The sequence below is a fragment of the Camelus ferus genome, chromosome 2 (genome assembly GCF_009834535.1).
Source record: "Camelus ferus isolate YT-003-E chromosome 2, BCGSAC_Cfer_1.0, whole genome shotgun sequence".
Lineage (NCBI taxonomy): Eukaryota > Metazoa > Chordata > Mammalia > Artiodactyla > Camelidae > Camelus > Camelus ferus.
This window is the reverse complement of record NC_045697.1, coordinates 5,726,723-5,753,181: the sequence shown is the minus strand read 5'-3', so window position 1 is coordinate 5,753,181 and position 26,459 is coordinate 5,726,723. Positions and strand designations below refer to the sequence as shown.

At 56.2% G+C, this 26,459-nt stretch overlaps 1 protein-coding gene across 2 annotated transcripts; it reads left to right on the top strand.

Annotated features, from left to right (window-relative positions):
* Positions 1-2,399: 2,399 nt before the first annotated feature.
* Positions 2,400-26,390, top strand: NSG1 (neuronal vesicle trafficking associated 1). Of its 2 annotated transcripts, none has more exons than XM_032493886.1 (5): positions 2,400-2,628; positions 3,015-3,169; positions 6,314-6,445; positions 19,196-19,306; positions 24,968-26,390. In XM_032493886.1, exons 2-5 carry the CDS (start codon positions 3,041-3,043, stop codon positions 25,166-25,168), a joined length of 573 nt encoding a protein of 190 aa, XP_032349777.1. In that variant the 5' UTR covers positions 2,400-2,628; positions 3,015-3,040; the 3' UTR covers positions 25,169-26,390. The 2 variants fall into 2 exon arrangements, with proteins under 2 accessions (XP_032349777.1, XP_032349778.1); XM_032493887.1 differs by having other exon boundaries at positions 2,433-2,628; positions 6,314-6,430.
* The last annotated feature ends 69 nt before the right edge of the window (positions 26,391-26,459 follow it).

Sequence of the window (26,459 nt, the reverse complement as noted above, 5' to 3'; positions counted from 1 at the left end):
AGGGGACAGTGTTGACTACAGGGGCAGAGATTGGAGTGATGCAGCCATTAGTCAAGTACCGACTGGGGCCACCAGAAGCTGGCAGAGGCAGGAACAGATTCTTGACTACAGCCCCTGCAAAGAGTGTGGCCTGGCTGACACCTTGATCTCGGATCTGGCCTCCAGAGCTGTGAGACAATACACTTCTGTTGTTTGAAGCCCCCCAGGTTGAGGGAGTTCGTTACGGCAGCCCCGAGAGACTGATGTCTGCCTGCACATCCTGTCCGGACCTGGGAGGCCTTCCTCCCTGCGTGTGTTGCCCGCTCTGCCCCCTGGGGACCCCCTGTGGATTTCACACTTTAACCACAGTCTCCTGTCCTCTCCCCTCCGCAGTGGAAATGGCCGCTTCCTCCAGTGGACCCTCTGCTCTGCCCAAAGACTTGTCATTTCATCTTCCTCATCCATCAGCTGCTGGTGGGCTGGCTGTGTGTCCTATTCATTGCATGGCCTGTGTGTGCTTTTCCCAGGGTCTGGTGCTGCCTGAGAACCCACAAAAACACCCACACGGAACGAAGCTGCAAAGTCCCAGTGACCAGCGCCAGTGAAAACTAGGACAGTGTGAAAAGGACGCAAGCGGCACGGTGACGGTCTGCTGCCGTCTCCGGGACAGCTGTGGGCTTTCTTGTCCATGTGCTTCTCAGCTGACGAAGACTTTGAAGGGGAACAGGGTCCACACAGGGTCCAGGAGGCCCACTCTGCAGCTCCTGGTGTGGGGTTGTGACTGTAGTCTGTGTGTGTGTGTGTGTGTGTGTGTGTGTGTGTGTGTGTGTGTGTGTGTGTGTGTGTGTGTGTGTGTGTCTGTGTTGGAGTCTGTAAAACGCTGGCACCTAGGATGAGGACAAAGCTATCCGCTCCCTGAAGCCCATGTTTCTCCTCATCTGTGAGCTTAGTCTGGCCAGGGACGAAGCTAGGCCAGCACCGGGGGTGGGGGTGCTAGCTGCTCCTCCTCACCTGCTGTGGGAAGAACCGGGACCACACACAGATGCCTCATCAGTCCCCGTCCTCCGTTCCAAGGGCCTTTGCCAGAGGATGATGAGGCCAAGCCCCAAGGCCGGTGGCAGTGGCCAATGCCTGGGACATCTGCCCTCCCTGGGCCAAGAGCCTGGGACCCACTAGGCTGCCCTGTGGTCAAAGGCCCACTTGGACCCTGCTGGGGACCTGGGGCCAGCTAAGAGGAATCCACGTACCTCATCTGTGTAAGGAGGGGGGATGGGTTCCTGGGGAATTTGAAATCCGGGCCCCCAGGGCCAGGTTCCTAGGCTGGGCCGGCAGGGGCTGTTCCTGGTCTCTAGGAATATTCCTAGGGCTTGCGGGGTCATGGTCTCTGGTGAGGGGGTCTCTCATGGTTCTCACGTGGCTGATGGAAAACGCTGGGTCTCAGGTCATCAGCCAAGCAAAGCAGAACTAGACAAAGGGTGGTAAAGTAAGACCCTGGAGGACACTTACTCGTGCCCTGGCCGGGCCCCAGCAGCACTTAGGGGCCAGGGGAGGTTCCCCTTCCCCAGCAGCAGCCTTCCTCTGGCTCCTGGTCTTGTGCCCGCACCCCCGCAGTTTTCCCCCTGGGGGGTCCTGTGGGCAGGGCTGGCTGGAAGTCTGTAAAGTGGGGCCCTAATCTGGGCAGCTGCGACAGTGGCCCCGCTGAGGGGAGAGAGCGCAGAGGATCAGGTTAGAAACTCCCTCTTCGTCCCAGGCCTCCCGTTCTCTGCGCCCTGGATACTCCAGCCGACTGGACCAGAGAAACCCTCCAATAGGGCACTCGGAGCCCTCTCTTTGCCCTGAATATCTTCCCTTCAGATACCCTGGGCGAACCCCTCAAACCCGGACACCATCCCAGCTCTGGAGAGCGCTCCCCCCACATCCTGCGCCACCAATCTCCCCCCTCCATTCCCATCCGAACCTCCTTTCAATAGGGACACGCCCTCTTTTTGTAGCCCTCTCCCCAACCCAGGCAAGCTCCGCTCTGGTCTCTGCCACCGCCCACCGCCTCCTGGAACCCTCCCCCCAGGACCCTTCACTATTCGTCAGGACTCCCAGATCGGCTCGGCTGTCAGCGGGTGACCTTTTCCCCCACTTTTGGGGACAGCTCCATCCCTAGGATCTACCCCCAACCCCCGCGCCCCTTTCTCGCTTCGAATCGCCTTGCGCCCGGGCCGCCGCCGCCGCCCCACGGTTGCATAGCCCGCACCCCTCTTTCCCCCCCCCGTCCCAGCCTCCAGCCCTGGGGAACCCTCCCGCAGCTCCGAGCCTCCCCTCCGGAGCGCGATCCCACCCCGCTCCTAGCAGCGCCCCCATCTGCAGGTTGGCGCGGCCGCGGGGCCCGTGGGGAGCGCTCCCCCGCGCTCCTTTGTGCGGCCGGCGCGCGCGCTGCGTCAAGGCTGCCGCCGCCACACGCACACACTCACCGCGCGCAGTTAACCCCCGGGAGCAGCAGGAAGGGAGGCGGCGAGCGGGAGGAGGGAGCCCAATCGCGCGGCGCCCCCGCCCCGGCCCCGCGCGCGGCGCCGCCTCCGCCATTGCTGCGAGCCGGAGCGGGCGACGCGGAGGCTCGGAGCGCGCTCGGAGCTCAGACCTGCCGGAGCCGGGCGTGGGGTGAGTGCAGGCCCGCGGGGCCTCGGGGCGCCGAGGCTGGGCCCTCCCGCCGAGGAGCGGGGTCCGGGGGCCGCGCAGCCCCCCGGGTGGGAGGGACTGGGGTCCCCTGGCGGGTCTCTGGCGCAGCGGCGCCAGGACTGGGGACGCGCTAGACCCGCCGGCAGGGGCGGTGCCTCCTCCCCGGCCGCGGTGCGCCCCGCGCCCCGCGCTCTTGTCCAGCGGGTGAGAGTCTACACAGCACCTGCCCCGCCGCGGGCCGCGGTCGCCGCGTCCTCACGACCCCTCCCCGGAGGCGAGGCGGGGGCGGGAGAGCACGCCGACGCCCGGGACGCGGGTGGGTCCTGCTCGCGGTGACTCCCGCCCGGCACCCTCCTCGCCCTCCGCAGGCGGCAGCCTCGGGTCTCCCGGAACCATGGTGAAGTTGGGGAACAATTTCGCGGAGAAGGGCAGCAAGCAGCCGCTGCTGGAGGATGGCTTCGACACCATCCCCCTGATGACGCCCCTCGATGTCAATCAGTTGCAGTTCCCGCCCCCGGATAAGGTGAGAGGCCCCCAGCACCCCGCACCGCCGGGTGCGCACCCCCCAAATCTCGGGCGGCGGCCGCAACAAAAGAAACGCGCCGCGTGCGCTGGGGACGCGAATTGGGGGGCGGGCTCGGGCTGGGTAGAGGACGCCCCCCGGAGGACCACGTCCCCGCGCGGGATTCTGGATCGGGTGATCTGGGGGGTCCTCCGCCTTAGGTGAAAGCTTCATCCTGACAGTGGAACGCCGTAGGTAAAGGTCCTTTCCTGATTTTCGTGGGAATCTTGTCCAAGAGCGGGCACTGGCCCCACCGCCGCCAACCCAGCCCTGCTTATCCCAGCCCCGCGGTACCCGGAGCTCGGGTTCCGGGATGAGCCCAGGGGCGGCGCGGCTGCCCCTCACGCCTTCACAGGTGATGCAATTCCAGCCCGATTTGCCCTTTGCGGTGGGGAGGCCCCTTTCCTTGGCCAGATGGACCCTCCTTAGGGGCTGAATCCCCTTCTTTACCCTCTCTGCCCGCCCCTCCCACACCGCTGGTAAATGCGGCAGGGTGCGCGCTCCTACACCGCCTCCTTCCTCTCTTTGTTCCTTTTGTGAAATCTCCAAATAAGCACTTGTGCTCCTCAGTGTAACTGGGGACAACCATTCATCATCCTCTTCTCAGAGCGGGGTTTTTCTTTGTGCTGAATTTAAAGAAGCACCCCCTCTTTCCTTAAATACAGCACGCAATTAAGTAGTTCCTGTCCATTAAGAGCCATATTTTCCAGAGTTAATGCTAAAAGATGTTGAAGAGCCTAGACAATTATATTGTAAAACTCAAACCTAAAATAATCAACACGCATCCATTCTGATAATCTTGCTGCTGCTTAAAACCACCGCAGCCTCGGGTTAGCTCACTCAGTTCCCTGAAGGGTCTCCGCGTTTATTGTTTCATTTAGTCCCTGGCAGGGAGGTTGTGACTCAGGGCTTGTCGTTTATTCCAGCATGTTGGTGATTGCTGGCCACAGGGCAGGGTAGGGATGGGGGAATGTCCCTGCAGTGGGTCCTATCTTTCTGGAAGATTTGTTTATTCCCATGGTGGGTCCTTGGAGAGACTAACTCAGCTCTGCAAAGTGGTTGTGATTCCCAACTCTGGTCTGTGTTTGGGTAGTGGGGCGGGGATAGGGGCAGGAGGGAGGCTGCAGCAGGTGCTTCATTTCAAGAAAAGAGGCTCAGCTGCTCACACCTGTGCACCCAGGCCACGTGGGGCCACTCTGAAGCATTGACGGCCCAAAAGAGGCTTTGCAGGAGGGCTGGGCTGCCTGAGGCCTCAGCTTCTGTCTCGCCTCCCCCTTCCCTGTCAAGGTGTCAGACTTGCCCAGTTTGCACAGCCTGGTGCCACTGTCCCCACCTTCCCCTCCTGCCTCAGCCCTAGAGTGGTAGTGGCTGGTGCCAGGAACACCGTGTCCCCATGCAGCACCTTTGTCAGGTGATTCCCTCCATGCAGCCTCAGCCTCCTCTTTTGTCCTCAGTCTGTTCCATTCCAGAACCATCTGGCACACGGTTGGCTTATACTGGGGAGGAGGGTTTCAGGCCATCCTGGAGTAGCCCAGGCAGCAGGTTTCACCTGGTGGGTCCCCCATCCCTGGGGGCAGCTGGCAGGGATGCTCCAGCGGTGGGAGTCTCGCAGGGAGTGACTGTTGAGCTAGAAGATTCCTGAGGTCGCAGATGAGGAAACCAAGTCTCAGAGAACTTCTGGGACATGCCCAAGGTCGCACAGTTCCCCAGAATGCAGAAGTCTTGGCAGGGCCTCTAGCTCTGCCCTGCTTGGAACCAGCCTCGCACAAGACATCTCCTAACCTGAATAGCAGTAGCATGTTTCTCCCAGCCGGGGTTCAGGGAGGCGATGTCATCTGCCCCAGGTGCCATGTGTCCCAGGGCGGATAATCTAGTTCAGGTTGTGAACCTGAACCTGTGCCGAGTGCCAACGTTCCGGAGGTGTGACAGTGCCGGTAGTCACAGGGCTGCAGCAGCAGCCGGCCCGGCTCACCTGACCTGTGTTGAATGCTTGCTATGCACCAGGCGCCCGCCTGCATGCTTGACAGTTTTCAACTCCTTTAATGTCCTGATGTTAGGAGGGAACTACCACTATTACCCCATTTTACAGATGTGGAAATGGAGGCACAGAGAGTTTAAGGAACTTGCCTGAAGTCACTTAGCCTATTAGTGGCAGAGGCCGACTGAATCTGGGCTGATGAATGCTGACGGGGTACCCCCTGGGCCGGGGGTTCATGGAGTCCCTCTTCTTCACAGTAGCCCAACCAACAGGCTTTCCTCCCATTTCACAGGCCAGGACACGGGGTTTCCGAGTAACCAAGTGTGTGCTCAGGATCACACGGCTACTCAGGTCCAGGTGGGCTTGGAGGATGGCAGGGTGAGGCCCAGGCGCTGCTGAGAGACAGGCACCCGGGGTTGGTGGAGGGACGCACACAGGCTGCCACGCTGGGCACGGAGGGAGAGCTGCGGGCAAAGGGGGGAAGGGGGAGGCAGGAGAGGGTTTGCCCTGGGCAGAGGCGGAGCAGGTTTGCTGGTTGGAAAAACATCTGCTTCACAGTGCAGAGGGGAGGGGGAACAGAGCGGGCTGACCCTTTAAGGGCTGTTGCAGAGACCCAGAGAGAGGAGGGGAGCAGGGTGGAGACAGACAGACTCCCCATGATCAATTTCCCTGAAGGCTGGCTGCCTGCTCCTTCCTAGTCCTGAAGGGGAATAATGCGTGTGCATCTTCTCATTTACCCCTGGCGGCCGCCAGTAAAGACGAGTGGAAAGCCAAGTGCATCCTCCCCACCACCTGGGCTGATGAAGCTCTGGGCAGTGAAGGGAGCCCCGCTGATGCCTGTAAGCCCTGCCACCTGTTAAGTACGAGGCCTTGGCCAATGAGCTTAACTTCTCTGCCCCCCTGTTATCATATTTCCCTCCTGGGGCTGCTATCAGGATGATTAATGGGTAATTTCTCTGAAAGTCTTGGCACAGAGGAGATTTCTAAGAAGTGGCTATTCTCTCAAAGACTTCCTGGCCAAATGGTGACTTTGAACTTGAGGGTTCCCATACCCTTCTTTTTGGGGCAGGTGTGTCTGAATGTATCTGGCCCCACCATTCACTGTTTGCTTCTGTTTCCTGGACAAGGTGGTTGTGAAAACTAAGACCGAATATGAACCTGACCGCAAGAAAGGCAAAGCACGTCCTCCCAAGATAGCCGAGTTCACGGTCAGCATCACCGAGGGTGTCACCGAGAGGTTCAAGGTGAGTGCCCTGGAGGTGAGTGAGATGCTGCTTTTGCCCCCAGGTGGGGTCCCCTGAGCTGCAGAGATGACCAGGGAGTGACGGGAACAGGATAAGACACCGTCTCTCTGGGCTGATCCCACATGTGCGAAACCCACTTCGTGATTTTTACAAATTTCTTCTTTTATCTTCCAAAATGATCACCTATTACTTAGTTTTAATAACAGGGAAAATTTCTAAACTTTCTTTTAGACAAAGGTTAGAAACATATGGAAGATCACTTACCAAACATTAAAAATCTTTACCTACAGCTCTGGGAAGGGGCAGACAGTAATAAAAAAGCAGCCTGCTGTAACTCATCTGGTGCAAGGCCAGGCTGAGCCTTTACATTTGCGGGCTCATGTGAGCAGCCCTCCCCGGGAGGTCAGTGCTATCTGTGTCACCCATTTTGCAGATGGGGAGGTTGAGGCACAGGGTGGTCACAGCTCTTCGTGGCAAGGCCAGGATCCAGAGGCCATACAGTCCAGAGCCCTTGTGTTCACACTCCATCCGTCACCACCCCGGGCACAATGCAGGGGTGTGGGGCTTGGCCGGCCCTGTACCCTGGTTGCTGGAAGTGCTCGCTCTGGGGAGGGAAGCCTTGCTCTGGATGGTTCTTCAGGCAGGGCAGGGACAGCTGGGCCTGGGGACAGTCTTTTCCACTGAGTCTGGGTGACCTCAGAGGGTGGAGGCAGCTGGGTTGGTTAAGGAACAAGTTAGGATATGAATCTTCTGGAAACTTGTTCTTTGGGAAACATGAGAGATGGTAAAATGGGGCCCCTCATCTAGATTCAAAAGAGTGATTTGGGAGCCAGCAGTGTGTCACCCAGGCCTTGAAGACTGGCCTCGGCTGGCTCCCTGGTTGCCCCCCACGTGGATGTGGGAGCTGTTTGCTTTTGCTGAGGGTACAGCTGCCTGCTCACCGCAACAGCCCTGCAGTTTCCAAAGCCCCTTTGCATACGCGGCGTCCTGTTCCACCTCCACGGCAGCCCTGTGAACTGGCTAAGAGATGAAAGTGATGCCTGGAGCAGCGAGGTGGCTTCGTGGGGTGACTGTGGGCACCCAGGCATAATCTGACTTTCAATCTTCTTCCCACCTCTCTGTGATGCCTCCCGGGGCTGGAGAAAAACCTGCCAGGCCAGAGGATTGCATTGGAGTTGCCACCTTTTGTGTCTGGGGGTGCATTTACTTGTGTTCACTCATCCAGTCCTCCCAGCAGCTCCCCCCAGAAGCAGGTGCTGTTAGTTTAACCCATTTTACAGATGGGGAAGTTGAGGCACAGAGATGCCCATAGTTTCTGCTGGTGGCCTCAGGAGGGTGCTCTTCTAGCACCTCCTGGCCTGGCAGCCCATTGTTTTGAGGTTCACGGGGGACTGGGTCAGACTGACCTGAGGTCAGCATCTCTCTCTGGCTCTGGCCGGCCAGTTTGGCATGTGCCAAGTCTGTTGCTGTTTGCACGGCCCTCCCTGTTCACGCCCTGGGAGCAGCCCCTGGCTCAGGCAGCAGTGACCTCGGTTTCAAGGTCATAATAGCCGTCATCCTGATGGTGGACACTGTCTGGGTATCCGAGCTGTCTGGGTTTCTCATCCCTAACTTGAACTTTGCCTCTCCTGGGCCCAGCATCTTGGGTCCCCATGGAGTGAGGAGCTTTGTGGCACTTGAATGGCTGTCCCTTTTATCTGTTGAGTGTCAGTTGTGTGCCAAACCCTGCCTCCAGGGGCCTTTGTGCTTTGCATGCACGCTCACCTGATGCAGGTCCCCAGGTCCCTTGTTTAAGGTGTGGGTGACGCACATGGGCCACCAGGGCTCTTGGTAGCCACGGCAGGGCCATTGTGTGGTTACTTGGCTCCAGTTGCCCAGAACCCGAGGGCCCAGAAGATCAGTGCCCATCCCAGTGGATTGGGTTGTGGTGGCTCCCGCCCACTCCCGCCTCCTGGGGATGCCCGAGAAGGTGGTGTATACAGTAGGTGCTCAGTGGGTTGTTGCCCTGCAGTGGGTCCATTTCCCTAGTTCCATACAGAAATGGACCAGGCATGTCCGTTCACTCAGATCTGTGGCCTCCTTAGGATCCATAGCATCACAGCCCCTTTTGCAAATGAGGCTGTTGGGTCCCAGGTGGTCACCCCCCACCACTCTGTCTGCGAGCCCAGTGCCCTCCCACCATGCCTCCTGCCATACGTGCCTCCCTGCGGACCTGCCTTCCGATTCTTAGAACCGATTCCCCTTCCATTGCCTTCCAGTGCCGGCTCAGGTATCACCTCTGCCGTGAAGACTCCTGGGATTAACCTCACCTCCTGGTGTTTCCACTGCCCTCCATACCGAGCCAGTAGCCGCATGGAACAGTTCTGGAGCGCTCCCATGGGCCAGACTCCGGGTCAGGCTCGTTACATTTCTGATCTCATTTTATCCTCAGAAACCTCACGGGGCAGGCACTGTTATTATCTGCACTTTACAGCCGAGGGGACCCGAGGCAGAGATCTTGGACCAGGCAGCCTGCTTTTGGCTGTAGCACCTGAGGTCCAGGCACCTCCTTCTGGAGGACAGGTTCGCAGGGGATGCTCTCAGCCCCAGGCAACCCACTGTGCTGCTTCTAAGAAGCCTGTTCCTTTGTGGACTTGAAACCCTTTCCCAGTAGCTGCAGCCCCAAGGCCCTCAGGGGCACAAGTCCCCCTCCTTCCCAGCAGCCTTCGGATATGGGGGGCCTGCATACCCCAAGCCCTCCCCCATGTAAGCATCATTTTTCTGCTTTCCCTTCCTTTTCTGTCGCAGTGTCCAGGCCCCTTTCCCCGGCCTGTGCTTCTCTTCGAGTGAGTGGGGTGGCCCTTGTATGCAAAGGCCCAACAACCTGAGTTGGTGACCTGGGGGAAGCAGGTGGCCCCTGAGCCACCTCAGGCAGACTGATGGCACTGAGGTCTCTGGGTGCGGACAGGACTTTCTAGGCCCTCTGTGCCAGGCAGGAGAAGAGCGCCCTGATGCCTCCCCGCTAGCGCTGGGCACACTCACAGTGACGGCTCCGAACGTCCGGGGATGACCGAGAGGGCGGCCGGCCCCGCGGGAGTGGGGGCCTGGCGTCGTTTCCCGGGCTGCTCTTGGGACTCTCGCCTGTTGGGTGAGTTGGATGGCAGTTCCTGAGGGAGGCCTCTCTGGCCATGCCTGGATGCGAGCCCTTTGCAGGTGGTCACTCAGTTGGCAGGTGACCTGCGCAGTGTCACAGTCATTGCGAGGCAGAGCGAGCTCTGAGCCCAGGCACCTGGCCAGTGTGACCCGTGGGCCCGACCTGCATAGCTGAACGACCTGCCTTTGCTCCAGCGCCTGTCTGAACAGGAAGCAGGCTTACCTGGTTCCCTGCGCGCCCACCGCGGGGTCTGTGTGTGGGAGGCAGCCAGCCTGGGGCCGCCGGCGTTGGAACCACCTGAAGTTCGATTTAGCAGGGACCCTGGACCCTAGGACGGGCATTGTAACAAGCTCTCCAGGTGATCCTCATGGTACTGAGTTTGTAACCTTTTATGGGCAGGGCTGTCTTCTAGCACAAGAGGAGGGCTTGTGCTTTTGGAAATGCTAAAGGTACTCGCCCTTCCAGAATGTTCTCCTGGCCGTTTACCACCCATTATGTTTCTGATGTGTCTGAATGCATGCTTCTCTTGTGGGAAGCATCAGCTGGTCGAGGGCTGGGGGCTTTCTTTTGGAAAACGGGGATGTGAGCCGGCAAAAGGTTGTACTTGAGCTGCATGTGTGAGGGAAGGATGGAGACGAGGACCTGCAGCCCCCCGCTCCCCACCCCTGCTTGGGGGTGAGTCACAGCTTTGGCTGGGACAGAACATCTTCCACATCCTGCTGGTGACCGGGCAGCATCCATGTGGCTCCCCACCCCGGCCATCTCCTTGTGCTTTTTTTTGACTCCGTGTGTGAATGGCAGGAAGGAAATTGTGCCTTCCAGCTGTTGAAGCAACAAGTCAATATTGTGCCTTCCTTTTGTCTGTAATTTGTGGAGCTCGGGAGTGAGGTGCCGCTGCAGTGCGCCTCGTCCTTCTGTACCTTTGGACGGCATCCTTGAGACGGGATGTCTTTTTGGATGTTGCTTTATGATTATCACCCGGGGATTAATCTCTGGGCTACGAGGTTGCTAGGCTGGTTGCTAGGTAACTGCTGGCTGGGGGAGGGCTTGGTGCGACTCCGCTGCACTGGGATTGCTGGGTGACTCACCCGGCGGCGGCGGCCCAAAGTCTGGGCTTCCGAAGAGGTTAGTGTCAACAAGGAAAGAGGCCGTTTAATTATTTGAAGGTGTGTTTATGCCGAGAATAAACACGAGCTGAGATGTTTCTCAAATTAACTAAACCTAAATATGTTTTTAATTGCACTTTCCCACTCACCCATGCGGAGTGGCGGGTCGCCGTGCTGCTGGGGCCACTTCTTAACGCTTGGAGGTTGGAGGGGGCGCAATTAGGCAGGCTACAGGAAAGTAAGGTACGTGCTGTGGCTGCAGCGATGGAGGGGTGCCGACCCCTCTGAGATCGACACACTGGTCCTTGTGGGTTCAGGACTTGGGTGAGCAAGCCACACACCCTCACCTGGCACCACATTGCCTTAGGGGCTTTAAGAGGTTCCAGGGTCAGCCTCGCACAGAGCTGGGAGAATGTCCCACAAGGAGTGACCTGGTTGGTTTGAAGGGTCTCCCTGTGCTGTAGCAGGGGTCCCTTTGCCTCCCATCACACGTGACTGTGTGGGTGGTTGGTGTCTTTTCTGACATCCTTAATGACCTTGAGCTTCCAGTAATCCCCCGGTGTGTCTCAAGATGCACCTGTTAAGTATTTATGACTGGCGACACTGTTTCCTTGGCACTCGGTGGTGGGGGCGGCCTTCCCGCGGTGGCACTGGGGATCCTGGAAATGCATTTTGACACCTCGTGGCCTTCCGCAGAGCATCACGCAGGGCTTGCCGCCCCCCTCTGCGGTCTGCAGAGCCCACGGTTTTCCAGCCTAGCCTAGTGGGGGGCTTCCTCCACAGTCAGGTAATTAAGTGGGTTGAATCATCTGTGGGGGAGAAATGTCTGTGTGTTCACTTTGTCTGGGTTTCCTAAAATATTTAGCACTGTCAGCGTTTGGAGAGGTCAGAATTCATGTTATTTTTCCAAGATTTTTTTTTTAAACTGCATTACTCAGCAGAAAAGCACATTTCCTTTTTCCCTCCCCCCCCCCCCCAGGGTGAGAGGGCGGAGAGCGGAGAATAAGGATGACCCAGTGTCTGCTTGGGCCCTTAGTTAGTCTTTTTTTTTTTTTTAATTAAAAAATATTTTTAATGGGGGGAGGTAATTATTTATTGAATTAATTATTTTAAACAGAGGCACTGGGAGGTGCACCCAGGTCCTCAGGCGTGCTAGGCATGCGCTCTGCCACTGCGCTGTACCTTCCCCCCTAGTAACAGTCTTGAAGGTTGATCTCGTCCTGGTTTTGGAGGTGGGGGATTCAGGTCAGAGAGGAACAGGCCCGAGGTCGGCTGATCACCGAGGGTGGAAGTAGGATTCAGACCCACACCCATCTGATACCCAGCCCGCCATGCTCTGCCTTCCCCCTCAGCAGCTGCATGGGGTCCGTGGGGTGCAGAGGCCTGCTGCAGACACCTCCGTCCCCACCCCAACTGGGCCGGGGCCCCTGGGGGGCCTCCAGCAGGAGAAGAGGTCCCAGACCAGAAAGAGCAGTTGGGAACACAGCCGGTTCAAATGCTGCGCCAGCCCCTCGTCTGTGAGGTCGGGGGACTGCTGATTGCCTGCCCATGGTGAACGCTGAGGGAGCGGGCACGAGGGCCAGGGCCTTGTCAGTGGAGCAGCCGTGCAACTTATGGCCCAGATTGGGACGCTTGTGAGGGTGACAGTGACACTGCGCATTTGGGGATGCTGAGGCAGTAACCGTCCACTGGGACCTTCCTGAGCATCTAGGACACATGGTCCTCACCTTATAAACTCCCTGTAAAGTTCACCCCAAGGCCCGCATCCTATTTGCTAACCATTCCTGGCTGTTCTTTCCAGAACACCCCCTGCCTCCGGCCCCTCTTTTCTCTGGGGTAGCGCTGCTTGGACTTGGGCTCATGGTCTTGTCGGGACCCCGCCACAGCCTGTGCTGACCCCAGCCTCCCGTCTCTGGCTCACTTTTTTTTTTTTTGGTAGTAAAATAGAATACAAAATTTATGTGAAATTTACCATTTTAAAGTGTTCAATTCAGTGATGTCTCGTACATTCACAGTGTTGCCCAACCATCACCACTCACTGGTTCCAGAACATTTTCATCACTCCCAGAGGGGCCCCACACCCATTGTCTGTCACTCCCTGGTTCCCCCTCCCCTCAGCCCTGAGCAGCCACTAATTTGCTTTCTGTCTCTCTGCACTTCCCTGTTCTGGACATTTCATATAAATGGAATCATCCAAGATGCAGTCTTATATGATAGGATAATACTCACTGAGGATTGTGTTCTCAGGGTCCATCATGTTGTAGTCTGTATCAGTGCTTTGTATCTCTTTATGGCTGAGTAATGCTCCCTTGTACGGACGCACTGCATTTTGTTTATCCATTCATCCACGGATGGACGTTGGGGTCCTTTCCACCTTTCGGTTAAATGTGAATAGTGCTGCAGTGATCGTTCACGTCCAAGTTTCTGTGAGCACCTGCTTTGAGTTTTCTTGGGTACGTACCTAGGAGTGGAATTGCCAGCCTGTGTGGTGCTTTTATGTTTAGCACATCCAGGAACTGCTGTGCTCCACAGCAGCTGCACCATTTTATATTCCCACCAGCAGTGTACGAGGTTTTCACTTTCTTCATATCCTCACCAACACTTGTTCCTTGTTTATTTATGTTTATTACAGCTGTTCTAGTGGGTGTGAGGTGTTATCTCGTTGTGCTTTTGCTCTGCGCTTTCCAATGGCTAATGATACTGTGTCTTTTCCTCTGCCTGCTGGCCGTTTGTTTATCTTCTTCGGAGAGCCGTCTAATTCAAGTCCTTTCCCATTTTTAATTGGGTTGTTTGTCTTTCTGTTGTTGTAAGATTTCCTTTTATATTCTGGAAACTAAAGCCTTACCAGCTATATCATTTGCAGGTATTTTCTATATTCTGTGGGCTTCCTTTTCACTTTCTTGCTTGTGTTTAATGCACAAAAATTTTTTAATTTTGGTGAAGTACAATTTATTTTTTGTTTTTGTTGGTTGTGCTTTTGGTGTTGTATCTAAGACACCATTGCAAAATGCAAGGTCATGAAGATTTACCTCTCAGTTTTCTTCTAAGAGTTTTATGGCTTTGGCTTTTATATTTAGGTCTTCATTTCATTTTGAGTTAATTTTTGTATGTGGTGTGAGGTCAGGGTCCAACTCGATTCTTTTGTGTGCAGATAGATACCCAGTTGTCCCAACGCCATTTGTTGAAGAAACCGTTTTTGCCCCGTGGATGTCTTGGCACCCTTATCAAAAATCAGACTGTGGACACGAGGTTTTAGTTCTGGACTCTCCATTCTATTGCACTGATTTATGTAGCCATTCTGATGCCAGTGCCACACTGTTTTGATTACTGCAGCTTTGCAGTAAGTTTTGAAATTGGGAAGTGTGAATCCTCCCACTTATTCTTTGTTTTCAAGGTTGCCTTAGCTCTTCACGATCCCTTGCAATTTACAATTCTGCGAAAACGGCTGTTGGGATTTTGATGGGGATTGCGTTGAATCTGTGCATCAGTTTGGAAAGTAGTCCCATCTTAATATTAAGTCTTCCAGTCCAAGATCTCTTTCCATTTATTTGGGTCTTCTTTAATTTCTTTCAGCAGTGTCTTACAGTTTGCAGTGGAAGCATTCTTTCACGTTTTGCTGTAGGCAGTAAGCTACAGTAGTGTTAGTGATACCCGTGCAAACCACAGGCGTTTTGGTATCACACTGCAGTTGTTGCCAAGATTTGGGGAAGCGTTTGGTCTCATCATTCCTCTGAAATCACAATAGTGTAAGATCTTGTTGTTTGATGTGTTAATAAGGAAGCATATATATTATATCACAAATCTACATTTTTGTAGTATTTTGATAATAGTACTTCATTAGAAGTGTTTTTCCCCCTTTGTATAGTGTTTTCTGTGCGCTAAGCATGATTCTGAGAAGGATTTACCAATTTCACTTGGCTGCCAAAGAGGTCCGTGGCACAGACGTGTTAGAAACCCTGCACCAGGCCCCCCTCCCCGACCCCTGCTGCTCCCACACACTGTGCCTAACAGCCCCCTTCCCGCAGCACTGGGGTCTGGGCCACCGAGGGCCGCCATGGGCACACGCCAGAGGACGTGCGGTAATGAGTACAAATCCCTGTACAGTCTGTAATTTCACCCCGTCACCTCCTGCTTTAGAGTGTTTATTGACAGCTGTGCAGAAGTCATGTAAATTTAGGGAGCATGTAGAATCTGCTTTAACACACATGTGCACACACACACGTGTAAATCAGTAGCAAACACCCGTCCTTCAGGCAACTGGCAATGCCTCCCAGCGCTGCAAGGAGTGCTAATTTGGGGCATCATAAAGAGGCAGCGCCTCCTGGAATCCCGCAGCACCTGGGTTCCCACCTCTTGGTGTGGCACATGGGGTTCCTTGTCACCTGGCTCACATCCCCTCCCCCACAGGACGTGTGATGCTCCAGCCACACTGGCCGAACGTGCTGTGTCTTGAAAGCCTCAGGGCTTTGGCACGGTCCCCCTCTCCCTCTGACAAGAGCAGCCTTGCCCGAGCTTCCCTGGGGAGCGCCCATCCTTCGGGACCCAACACCTGCCTCCTGGACACCTTCCCCGCAGAGGTGTCTGCCCTGCCTCCTGCTTTCCTCTCCCGGGTCTCTTCCCACACTCTTAGGAGTTAAAACCACTCAGCAGAGACCAGGGCTGATGCAGCAGGCCAAGGTCACTCCAAGGTGGCCGCTGTCAGATCTCCCAGGGGAATGTCCACTGGCCACTGGGGATTCAGTCGGTGCAGGAAGGCAAGGCCTTGGGGCACAAAGCACTTTTGCCTTTGTGGGCCCTTTCCTCCTTAAAAAAAAAAAATTTTCTGGCTACCTTGGTCTAAAGATGAACATAATCCAGGCTGGATTCATTATTATATATTCATTACTATTTTATTCTTTTTTTTCTGGTTTTTAAACAAAAATAAAACCCATTTTCTTGGGTCACTAAAGGCATCACAGGCCCCAGTACTGGGCCTCGTGCGTGTCTTAGAGATGTCGGCCCTGGAAGAAAGGCCCTGCCTCTAAGGAGACAGCCTTCCTCCACCCAAGGGACGCCCTGGCCCCCAGCCCCACAGCCTGGCCCCAGAGAGCACAGCCGTGGGGCTCCCAGGGCACACCCTTATGTCCCTGTAGAGAAGGCAAAGGGTACACCCAGGGCCTGGAGGAAACAGGTGTGTTTCACACTTCGCTCTGGAATATTCCTGGTTGTCTCATGGGCTGGGGGAGGTGAGGGAGGCTCATGAAACTCTCCAGACTGGGACACATTTTCACTACACTTGAATCAGGAAAGGGGGGGATGCTGGGTTCTGGGGTGCACCATGTGTTGCTGGTGCCCAGAGAGGCTGGGGCGTCCCGGAGCCCTCCTGGAGGGCGGTGGGCCTGGCCAGGGCTTTGAACGGTGAGGAGAGAAGGCTGCCATCTGGCTGTGCTGGGGGACAAGGGTGACCTTCCAGGGAGGCGAGCCAGTCCTGAGTGCTTGCCTGAAACAGCCCTGGCACTGCGGGCTGCATTAGTTTGCTAGGACGGCTGTGACAAAGCTCACCGACTGGGGTGCTGGAACAGCCGAAATGTAGCATCTCACAGTTCCGGAGGCCAGAAGTCCAAGGTCAAGGTGTCGGCAGGGCTGCGCTCCCTCTGAAGCCTGCCTCTTCCTGGCTTCTGGGGCTGTTGCTGGCACTCCTTGGCTGTCTTTGGCTTGTCTTCAAGGGGCTGCTCCCTGTGTGCACCTGGGTCCTCATGTCCCCCTTTCGTAAGACACAGTCCTGTTGGGTTAGGGCCCACCTGAATGAGCTCGGTTACTTTAATCACACCTGCAAGGACTGTATTTCTAAATAAGGTCACATTCGCAGGTACCAGGGGTTGGGGCTTGTGTGTTCTTTTGGGGGGAGGTTTGGGGGGGACACAATTCAGCCTGGAACAGGGGCCCAGCACGTGGGGCTGACAGCGTGCTCTCAAGTCCGTGATCTCGTCATCCTCTTGATAAACATGTAAGAGGTGAGGTCTGAGGCGACCTGTGCATCACACAGGTGGCAGGTGGCCGAGCTGGGATCCAGTTGTGAGCTTGCTGGGACCTTTCTGGAAAGGCTCCTCAGCCTGTGGCGGCCACAGGGGATACCATGCCACACAGTGAATTGTGCACCTGCATTTCTTACCCCTCAGGGTGCTTCCCAGGTCTGAGCAGACCCTGGGGCCCAGGAGGGGCCCGGAGAGAGCAGAGGTGTCAGTGGCGGGGTAGCAGGGACCACCTGGGGGTGGGGGTGGGGCTGGGGCTTTGCCACACCAGGTGCCTCCTGCTGACTCTCCGGGGATTGATTCCTTTGCTTTCTCCCTCGGCTCTTCTGGGAACTGTCAGGTTCTCATTTCTCAGTTCTGTGAGCTTCGTGGCCATCAGGTCCAGAAATCCTGGATGGAACGCCCAGGCCAGGTTCCAGGAGGAGAGCCCTGAGGACCTGCTTCCTCACAGCCCCGCTGAGAGAGCCGGGGCTTATTTTACACCTGAACAGACGGGGCGCTGCGAACCCAACTCCACGTGGCTTCCAGTTCAAGGGACAGGTTTAAGGATGCACGTCTCTCCAAGACTTGAGATCATACTCTTTTTTTTTTAAATTGAGATGTAATTGACATATAGAATCAGTTAGTTTCAAGTGTGCAACAGAGTGATTCAGTATTTGTGTGCACTGAGAAATGATCACACTGTAAGTCTGGTTAACATCTGTCACCACACATAGTTACAGATTTTTTTCTTGTGATGACACTTTTTAAGAAGCTACTCCCTTAGCAACCTTCAGACATGCAACACAGTATTGGTAACTAGTCACCATGCTGCACATTACATTCCCGTGATGTATTTATCTTACAATTGGAAGTTTGTACCTTTTGGCCCTCTTCACCCACTTCTTCCAGCCCTACCCCACTGCTTCTCGTAAAGCCAATTTGTTCTCTGTTTCTATGAGCTCTTTTTGTTTTCTTTTTTTCAAGATTCCACATATAAGTGAGCTCAAATGGTATCTGTCTTACTCTGGCTTATTTCACTCAGCATAATGCCCTCAAGGTCCATCTGTGTTGTTGCAAATGGCAAGAGTTCCTTCCTATGGCTGAATATTATTCCATTGAATGTATGTGCCACAACTTTATCCGTCCATCCATCGATGGACACTTAGGTTATCTTGGCCACTGTAAATAACACTGCAGTGAACATCGGGGTGCAGATAGCTATTCAAGTGAGTGTTTTCATTTCCTTCAAATAAATACTCAGAAGTGGAATGACTGGATCACATGGTAGTTCTGGTTTTAATTCTTCTGAGGGATCTACAGTGTTTAACATAATGGCTGCACCAACTGGCACTCCTACCGGCGGTGCAGGAGAGCTCCCGTTCCTCCACGTCCTCCCCAACACTTACTATTTCTTGTCTTTTTGAAAATAGCCGTAGATGTGAGGTACAGGTATCTCATTATGGCTTCGATTTGCATTTTTCTGATGATTTATGATGCTGAGCACTTCTCATGAACTACCTGTTGGCCATCTGCATATCTTCTTTGGGAAAAATGCTTGTTCAGTTTCTTTGCCCATTTTTTAGTTGGATTGTTTGGGTTTTTTGCTCTAGAGTTATGAGTTCTTAATTTATTTTGTATATTATTCTCTTACGTATGAATTACAGATATTTCCACCATTGCTTTTTTATTTTGTTGGTGGTTTCCTTTGCTGTGTAGCAGCTTTTTAGTTTGCTGTTGTCCCACTTGTTCATGTTCGCTTGTGTTGCCTTTGCTTTTAGTGTCAAATACAAAAAATCATTGCCAAGGCCAGCGTCAAGGGGCTTATCACCTGCGTTTTCTTCTAGGAGTTTACAGTTTCGGGTCTTACGTTCAAGTCTTTATCCGTCATGGGTTAATGTTTCTATATGATGCTCTGGCCGCACACGCGGTGCTGGGAGCCCGCGTCCAGTAGTGCAGAAAGCTCGGTCCCTGTGCTGGGGGGACTTCCCTCCAGGGAGGGGACAGATCAAACTGAACACGCAGGAAGCCATCGAGGGTGGAGGTGATGGGGACCTAGGAGAGTCAGTCTGTCTTGCTCAGCTGGTCCCGGCTCGGGGCACGTCTAGGGGACAGCTGACCAGCTGGTGGCTGATGCGTCCCCTCCAGGACCGGCAGCATGAGAAGGGCCACCCGCACCCACGGCTCAATCGTGTGTCCCATGTCCATGAGGCCTGATGGTATCTGTACCCCAAGCTCTACACAGGGCCTGAAATACTAAAAATAGCTTATTAAAAATAAAGATGCCATGTGGATATGGTAAAAGATGAAAATGGCACAAGGGATTCTGCTGACCTGTTGTCCCCAGAGGCCTCCCAGTTCTGTGTTCTGTCCCTCCTTCCAGAGACTGCCTGCTACAGCAGCGTGTGGGTCAGTGTGCGCGCACGTGTCTGTGTGTGCGTGTGTCTGTGTGTGTGTCTGTGTGTCTCTGTGTCTGTGTGTGCATGTGTGCGTGGCTGCCCCATCGCCCCCCTGACGGCCCCGCCTCTGCCCGCAGGTGTCGGTGCTGGTCCTCTTCGCCCTGGCCTTCCTCACTTGTGTTGTCTTCCTGGTCGTCTACAAGGTGTACAAGTATGACCGCGCCTGCCCTGATGGCTTTGTCCTCAAGGTAAGCCCCCCACCCCCTGGCGCCCAATGCCTCTGCACCTCGTCCTCCACTGGGCTCTCAGTGCCTGAGGGACAGACGCCAGAGCAGCCGGGCCGGTGAGGGGTCTGGCCGGCAGGGAAGGGAGGGGGCGATGCGATGGAGTCTGTGGGAGGGAGGCTCCTGTCCAGCAGGCCCAGCACATTCCCTGAGGGGCAGTGAGTGAGGGGGAAGCAGAGGCCCTGGGAGAAGAAGGCCTGTGTAACCACGTGGGGATTGGGGACTGTGTCCCCGGCCTGCAGGGTGTGGTCAGGTGGCCCATGTGTGTTCTGCCTCAGGGAGGAGCCGGCTGTGGCCAGACTGGAGTGCCAGCAAAGGCCCCTGGAGGAGCGGGAGTGATGGGATGGTCACTCGGGTGGCCGGGGAGGCTGCAGTTTGGATGGGAGTGACAAGAGGCAGCGAGACGGCCCAGGAGGGCATCAGGGAGGAGACGTGGGTCTGGACCAGTCTGGGTGCTGGGGATGGAGAGGGAGTGAATCTGGGAGACAGGGGCGGGGCAGGAGGGGAGGACCTGAGGTCAGGGAGTGGGAGCCAAGGTGATGTAGGAGCCGCGCCCTGATGGAACCTGGGTACACGGAGGATGGCTTCCTGGGGACTAGAGTCCCGTCTGGACAGACTGCACACAAGTAGCTGTGGCCACGGCCCCGCCAGAAGGGGCCGGGCTTTCCTTTTGGCTCATTTTCTCTGTGTCTGCCTGGGGCTAGTTCCCTGCATGGAGAGGCGGGTGGGCAGACAAAACTGCCTTCTGCGTGCACATCCTGCCGGGGCAGGTTCTGCTGGGTAACCTGGTCCTGGTGGAGTTGGGGAGGAGAGGCCTGGTGCTTCTCGCAGCAGCGCTGGGCGGGGCAGGCGTCGCATGGCTGAAAGGCTCTGCAGCGGGTGGAGTGCACAGCCAGCCTCGGGAACTTGGAGCCCCTGGTAGATGGTTCTGGAGAAGCGTCTCTTGGGACTTGGGCCTTTTCTACTGGCATCTCATGGCGGGCGTCCTTCCCGGAGAGCACCGCTGGCAGGGCCGGGGAGCTGCTGGGGCTGTGTCCAGCTGCCCTGAGGCTGAGGCTGAGGCTGGAGAAAGAAACGTGTGCGTGCCCTTCCTCCCTCTTTCCTGCAGGTTTGTGTGCACATCACATGCTGATACCCAGGAGTTCACAAGGGGCTTTTAACGAAGATCTCTGATGCCCCCCAAGCCCCTGTAGGGTAGATGCCGTTAGACCCCACTTGACCGAAGGGAGATTGAGTAGAGACACTGTCGTGCCCGAGGCCACCCCCTGCACTTCATTCTTCAGTGTATGTTTACTAAGTGCCACCCACTGTGTGCAGGGCGGGGTGCTGGCAGGTGCCTGCCCCCGGGGCTTATGTTCCAGCAGAGGCGACAAGCGGTGAGCCAGCAGACAGATGTCCAGATGCTATTGGATGCTGCCAGGAGTCCACAAGGGAGAAATGCAGGGTGACTGAGTGCCTGCGGCCAGCTCTTTGGGGAGATCACAGGCCTCACCTGGGCTGAGATCCGAATGCGGAGGGGGCCCCATGGGATGGGCTGGTGGGCACAGGTGCCCGAGCTTCTGGGCTGCACGGAGGGGCGGGGACCAGCCTCTCCCAGGTGGCCCCAAGCTGAAGAGTGTCCCAAGGGGATTTAAAATGGCAGGTGTGGGCTGGGAGGACACCAGGTTTCTGCTTTTTTGTTTTTTTAACCATTCAGTCACTATACGACTATTACAAAAAGGTCCTAAACACAGTGGGGAACCGCCCCAGGCCCCACAAGGGTTTTGCGTTTGGGTGCGCCTTGCAGACTGACTTCCTCGCGGGGGAGCCCGCATGTGGGATTCCACAGCCAGGGCTGCTGGGACACGCTTTCCTGGATTCCCCTTCCCGTCCAGTTAACACTTCATATCGTGGCGGAGGGACGAGGTGCAGAGAGGCTCAGTGACCTCCCTAACCTCACCTACAGGTGACACGTGCCCCTCAGAAGTCTTCCTTACCCCTGGGGTTGTGCTCGCCGCCAGTGCCCCACCCACGGAGGCTCCCCAGCATCCCCGTCATGTGGTGTCACTGTGTGGGCGGCGTCGGACCGTCTGTACTCTCTGGCCTGGGCACCTGGAGGCCTGTCCCAGCCGGGAGCAGAGGCACTCACTGCACAGCAGGTGTTGGTGGCCTCAGAAGGTCTTGCCAGACCCTGTGCTAGTAACTGATGGGTGGCGAGGACAGAGGGCAGGGAGGCAGCAGTGCAGGTCGGGGAGGAGGGTGGCAGCCAGCCTGCCAGCCAGGGGCCCTGGGCTGAATGAACGGTTTGCCCCCGCAGAGTGGCCTCGCCTCTCAGTGCCCTGATGAGTCTGGGGTCAAGACCTGATGAAAGAAGGGCATCCCCCAGCGGTGCCCCTTGTGGCTTTTCGGCTTTTCTGTCTGCTGTGCTATGCTGACTTCAGCCCCATTTTACAGACAAGGGAACTGAGGCTCAGAAACGTGAACTCAGCCAGCAGCGTGGGCCTGGCTCCCCGGCTGAGCTCTTCCCACAGCGCCTGCTCCTGCGGCCTCAGCCACTGAGATCCTGCACCAGGCAGAGCTGGCCGTAAATACGCGGCCTGCCTTTGCCATTTCTCTTCTGGAAACAGCCCTCTGTGCACCCGGGGGGCTGGCAGGTGTTTCTAGTCCTTACATTTCAGGGTCAGTGAGCTGGTAAGAAGCAGCCCGGTCCTCCGTGGGGCAGGGTGGTGTCGGGTGTGCGTTTGTTATAATTTCCCTTCCATCCTCACTAAAGCAGCGGCAGTGAGCCACATATCTCTGAGAGGCAGGGGCTCCAGCAGCCCCAACAGGGGAACCCCCATGGCGCCTGCGGGCCATGCCCCCCGCCCCACCCCCGGCTTGAGGAACAGGCTGCCAGACCCCAGAGCTCCCTAACCCCCTGCCCCCAAACCCGCCTCCTCCTCCACCCCTGCCATCTTCCTGGCCCGGCAGTGATGAAGGGGCAGCTTTGTGGTCCAGGCGCTGGACCGGGCCTGATGCCATCGCCTCTGCCAAGCTGGGTGGCACCGTCTTCCTTCTGCTGAGAGGCCAGACCTCCACACCCCACCGAGAGCAGCAGAGCCTGGGTCCTGAGTGAAGGCCACAGGGCGGGCAGAGCCAGGTTCAGCAGGGCCTGCAGTCCCCTGGCGCCTGACCCAGGACTGGCGCGAGTGACTCCTGCGCCTGATGGCAGCTCACCTGTGGGAGAGCCTGTCCTCCAGCCACACCTGTTAACCTCAGGCTGATACTACTTCTCGGTGTCCTGTTAGAACTGTCCGGGTAGCCAGGGGGTTCGGTCACTTATAGATGAAACAACACCCCTGGGTCACACTTGGTCAGGCCTCGAAATTGGTTCAAATAGGAGCTTTTCTAAGACCAAGATGTGGTCCTTTCTCTCTCTCCACAAATCACCTGTTCAGCCCTGTGCGGACATCAGGCAGCAGCCAGGCAGTGTCAGAAGGACCTGCACCCCAGGAGGGCCTCCGGCTTCAGTGGGTGACGTTACTGCCTGGTGCCCAGAGAGGGCCTCCTGAAGGTGGCGGTGTTCCCCAGGCTCAGCTGGTTCCTGCCGCAGCAGCTCCTACCGGGCAGGCCCTCCAACCCCCAAGCCCTGCAGACAGGGTGCCGCCACCTCCACCTCTGAGGATGCTGAGGGCCGAGTTGGGACCGGGTGCCCTGGGCTGGGACCTGATGAACGCGGGCTGAACCTGAGGCTGCCAGGGGTACAGTCCTGCCCAGTGCGGGGAGCACGCTGCCATGTTTCTCACTGTTCTGCCTTTGGGCTGAGTGGTCACCTGTTGGCAGCTTTGCAGGGGGCGTCTGGAGTGCTCTAAGCGGAGGCCCAGGCTGCTGCTCGGTCCCCACGCTGCCCTGTGGTCCCTTCACCTCTCTTGGTCTCACATGCCACGTCAATGGGACAGGACTAACGGAAGCCAGCTCAGAGAGAGAGAGGCTGTGTCTGGAAGGCACTTGGCCACCGGCGTCGTCGCAGGGCTGGGACATGGTGATGGGTCTCGGGTCTGCAGGAAGACCCCAGGGAGCAGCCCTCTAATGGGGGTGGGGCAGAGCTAACCTGCCTTCAGCTTCGGGAGCCTGAGGAAACCTGGGTCGGGCAGGGACGAGGCTCCCAGAGGACAGTCCCCTGTGCGTCCCGGGCCAGTGCCCGTATACGTGGGGGCAGCCACCACCAGCCAGCCCAGGGATCAGCAGAGACCGGGCACAGTCTCCACGCTGGGCCTGCCCAGGGCAGGTCTAGGAGTGCTCTGAGCAGCGGGTTTCTTACTAGGGCCCGGGAGTGGGTGGAATCCCGGCTGTGCACCTGCCAGCAGGGTGGCCGTGGCTGAGACGCTGCTCAGTGGTGCTGGGCCGGACCTCGCAGGTGGGGCTGGGAATCTGGCGGTTCACAACTTTTCCTGGTGACCGTCTTCACTGCAGTCTCCCTTCACATGTGACAAGGAGACCCTGGCGTTCCCATAACATTTCGATTGCCTAGAGACACAAGTAATGTGGCTTCCGTGAAATGAGATGGGCTCATTAAAGCCCCAGCTGGAAGACAGTGGTGCTCCGTGAGGTCACCGTGGAGCCCCCATTCTGTCTTGTGCTGTGTGGCCAGCCCCCGGGGAGTTGGCCCTCCCTGGGTGGTCAGAGCCACTGAGGGGGGCCATGGGAGCAGGGAGGCCAGGCGGCCTCCCTGTTGGGGGCCCTCTGAACCTGCTGTCACATCCAATTGGCCAGAAGTTAGTTCCATGGCCTCAGCTGGCTACCAGGAGGGCTGAGCTGGGTGCCACATGCCCACTTAACCTCTGGGAGAGTGGGTGGTGGGGGACAGTTGGGAGCCTGCCACCCCTTCCTCGTGGGCTTGGTGAGGGACGTGTGGAGACAGCAGTGGGCAGTGGCATAGCCTGGCTCCTGGAGTGACAAGGAAAGGCAGCCTGTCTTTCTTGGGGCCCTATGCCCGCAATGAGCAGATGAGAGCTGTGAACGGATCTCCACGCCCCCGGCCTCCCCAGGGTCCCGTGGTCAGTAGGGAAGGCGCCTTGTCCCTTGTGGACAGCTGCTGGGATGGTCCCCCACTCAGCGTGCCTTCGTAGGGGCCTCGTGGCTTCCTGCTGGGCTCGGGATCCAGGGTCACACAACTCCCTAGAGGCCCTGACCCTTGCCTCCTTCCCAGTGTTTTCGTCCTGCGGCTCCTTGCCCTCTGCTCCAGCCTGCATCCATCCTCCCGCCTTGAAGGCCCATCTCCTTTGCCTCAAGTGTGCCCCCTCCCCATCCCCCGCTGACCCAGCCACCAGGAAGACTTTTATGGATTCCCTTCCTTCCTTATTTGAATACATTGTTTTTGGTGGACACATAAGAATTCCCATTGTTTTCTAATAGATGTAAAACAAATGACAGCTAGTGTAAGATCATGAGTGAAGCAGGAAGGCCCGCTGTGCAAGTCCCACCGCCATGGCCTTGTCACAGACATCCCTCCTGTCACCATGTAGTCAGCACCGGGCCGTCAGCGCTGACTCATCACCGAATCTCCTCCAAGCCCGGGGAGATGCGCAGTGACGACAGGTTGGGTGCTAATGGAGACACCTGGGCGTCCATCTTGCATCGGCATCTTAGCAGCCTCTTGTCTTTCAGAACACCCAGTGCATCCCAGAAGGCTTGGAGAGCTACTACGCGGAGCAAGACTCCAACGCCCGGGAGAAATTTTACACCGTCATAAACCACTACAACTTGGCCAAGCAGAGCATCACCCGCTCGGTATCACCATGGATGTCAGTTCTGTCGGAAGAGAAGCTCTCAGAGCAGGAGACTGAGGCTGCTGAGAAATCCGCTTAGTGAGATGGCGAGTTCCCTGCAGTGTCACTTGAAGGTAACAAAGGGACTTTGAGGGACATTTCATTAAATATAATTCCTGATAATTTAGAGGTTACTCATTTATGGTGCAACTGCTTCTGTTTGCTGATGCTGCTTTGCAAATCAAACTTGCTGCAGGCCACCTCGGGCATAGAATCAAGTGCTATCAGCATTGCTTAAAGAGCTCTGACACCAGTTTTCATGTAAAGGAATCTTAATTTAGCAACTTGACTGGGATTTATTGGATGCTATCAAAAAATAAATTTACACTGGATATGCAAGGGGTTTGGACTTCAGATAAATAATGCATTTTGTGGGACTGATTGTTTTTTAAACCACTTGCTGTTTGCAGACCTTACTCCATAGCCATATCTAGAGTAAGCCCTTGCGTTGCTGAGAGCAAGCTGTCCTTCTCATTTCTTCCCACCTCCCATCCAGGGCAATAGTGCTGATGGCCAGGATGCGCTGTAATGAGTGGCACAGGGAAGGAAGGAAAGACGCCAGCGGGTCACAGCTGCGCCCTGCCCTTCCCCGTGCCCATTCTGAGTGTGCAGGGGCTGCCGCAGGGCTGCTTGGGCAGAGGCTGCATCTCAGCCCAGAGGGCCCGCTGGGCAGAGGAGGCCGTGTTTCCCTTGGTGCTTGTGGTCTGGGTCAGGGCATGTGAGGTGGGGACCCTGGGCCACAGGCTGCAGAACCGGCCCCCTGCCAGCATCCGTTTGCTCTGTGATGTGCTGGGTAGGAACGAGACCCACCAGCCCTTCTGTTCACATTGGTTATTAAATACATTTGCATCGACAGCCGTATTAGCAATTAGTTTTAAATCAGTTAGCTGGGCGGGGAACGTAAAAGTGATTGCTGGTAAGCCAAGGCTACTTTAGTGTTTATTCTGTGGGACAGATGTCACTCCTCTGATGTAAGAAGCAGGCAGAAAGGCTGGGAGGGGGGCTGGCGGGGCACCTTATGAGTCCAACTGTGACATTTACATTCACAGTCTCTGTAAGACAATTACGTTTCAGTCTGAATCTTGACATTAAAGTGTATGTTTACAAACTTGCCAGTTAGATGAACTAAGTGTGTAAGACGATTAAATAGAAAAAAAAATTCACATTTTCTTCCATGTTATTTGACTGTGTTGTTTCTGGTGGACATGTCACAAGTTTCACTGTTTTTTTAGTAGATCAAAAATAAATGACAATTAGTGCAAGATCTGTGACGAACAAGCATGGTGGTCACGGCCAACTCCCTTACTGTCCCCTGAAGTGCACTTCTGAAA

Bases quoted from the DNA above. Each gene is read 5' to 3' on its own strand.
- NSG1 (XM_032493886.1), top strand. From the start codon at position 3,041: ATGGTGAAGTTGGGGAACAATTTCGCGGAGAAGGGCAGCAAGCAGCCG. The intron at 6,446-19,195 runs GTGAGTGAGATG...CTCTGCCCGCAG, and splicing joins TCAAGGTGAGTGCCCTGGAG to GTGTCGGTGCTGGTCCTCTT. The intron at 19,307-24,967 runs GTAAGCCCCCCA...CTTGTCTTTCAG, and splicing joins CTGATGGCTTTGTCCTCAAG to AACACCCAGTGCATCCCAGA.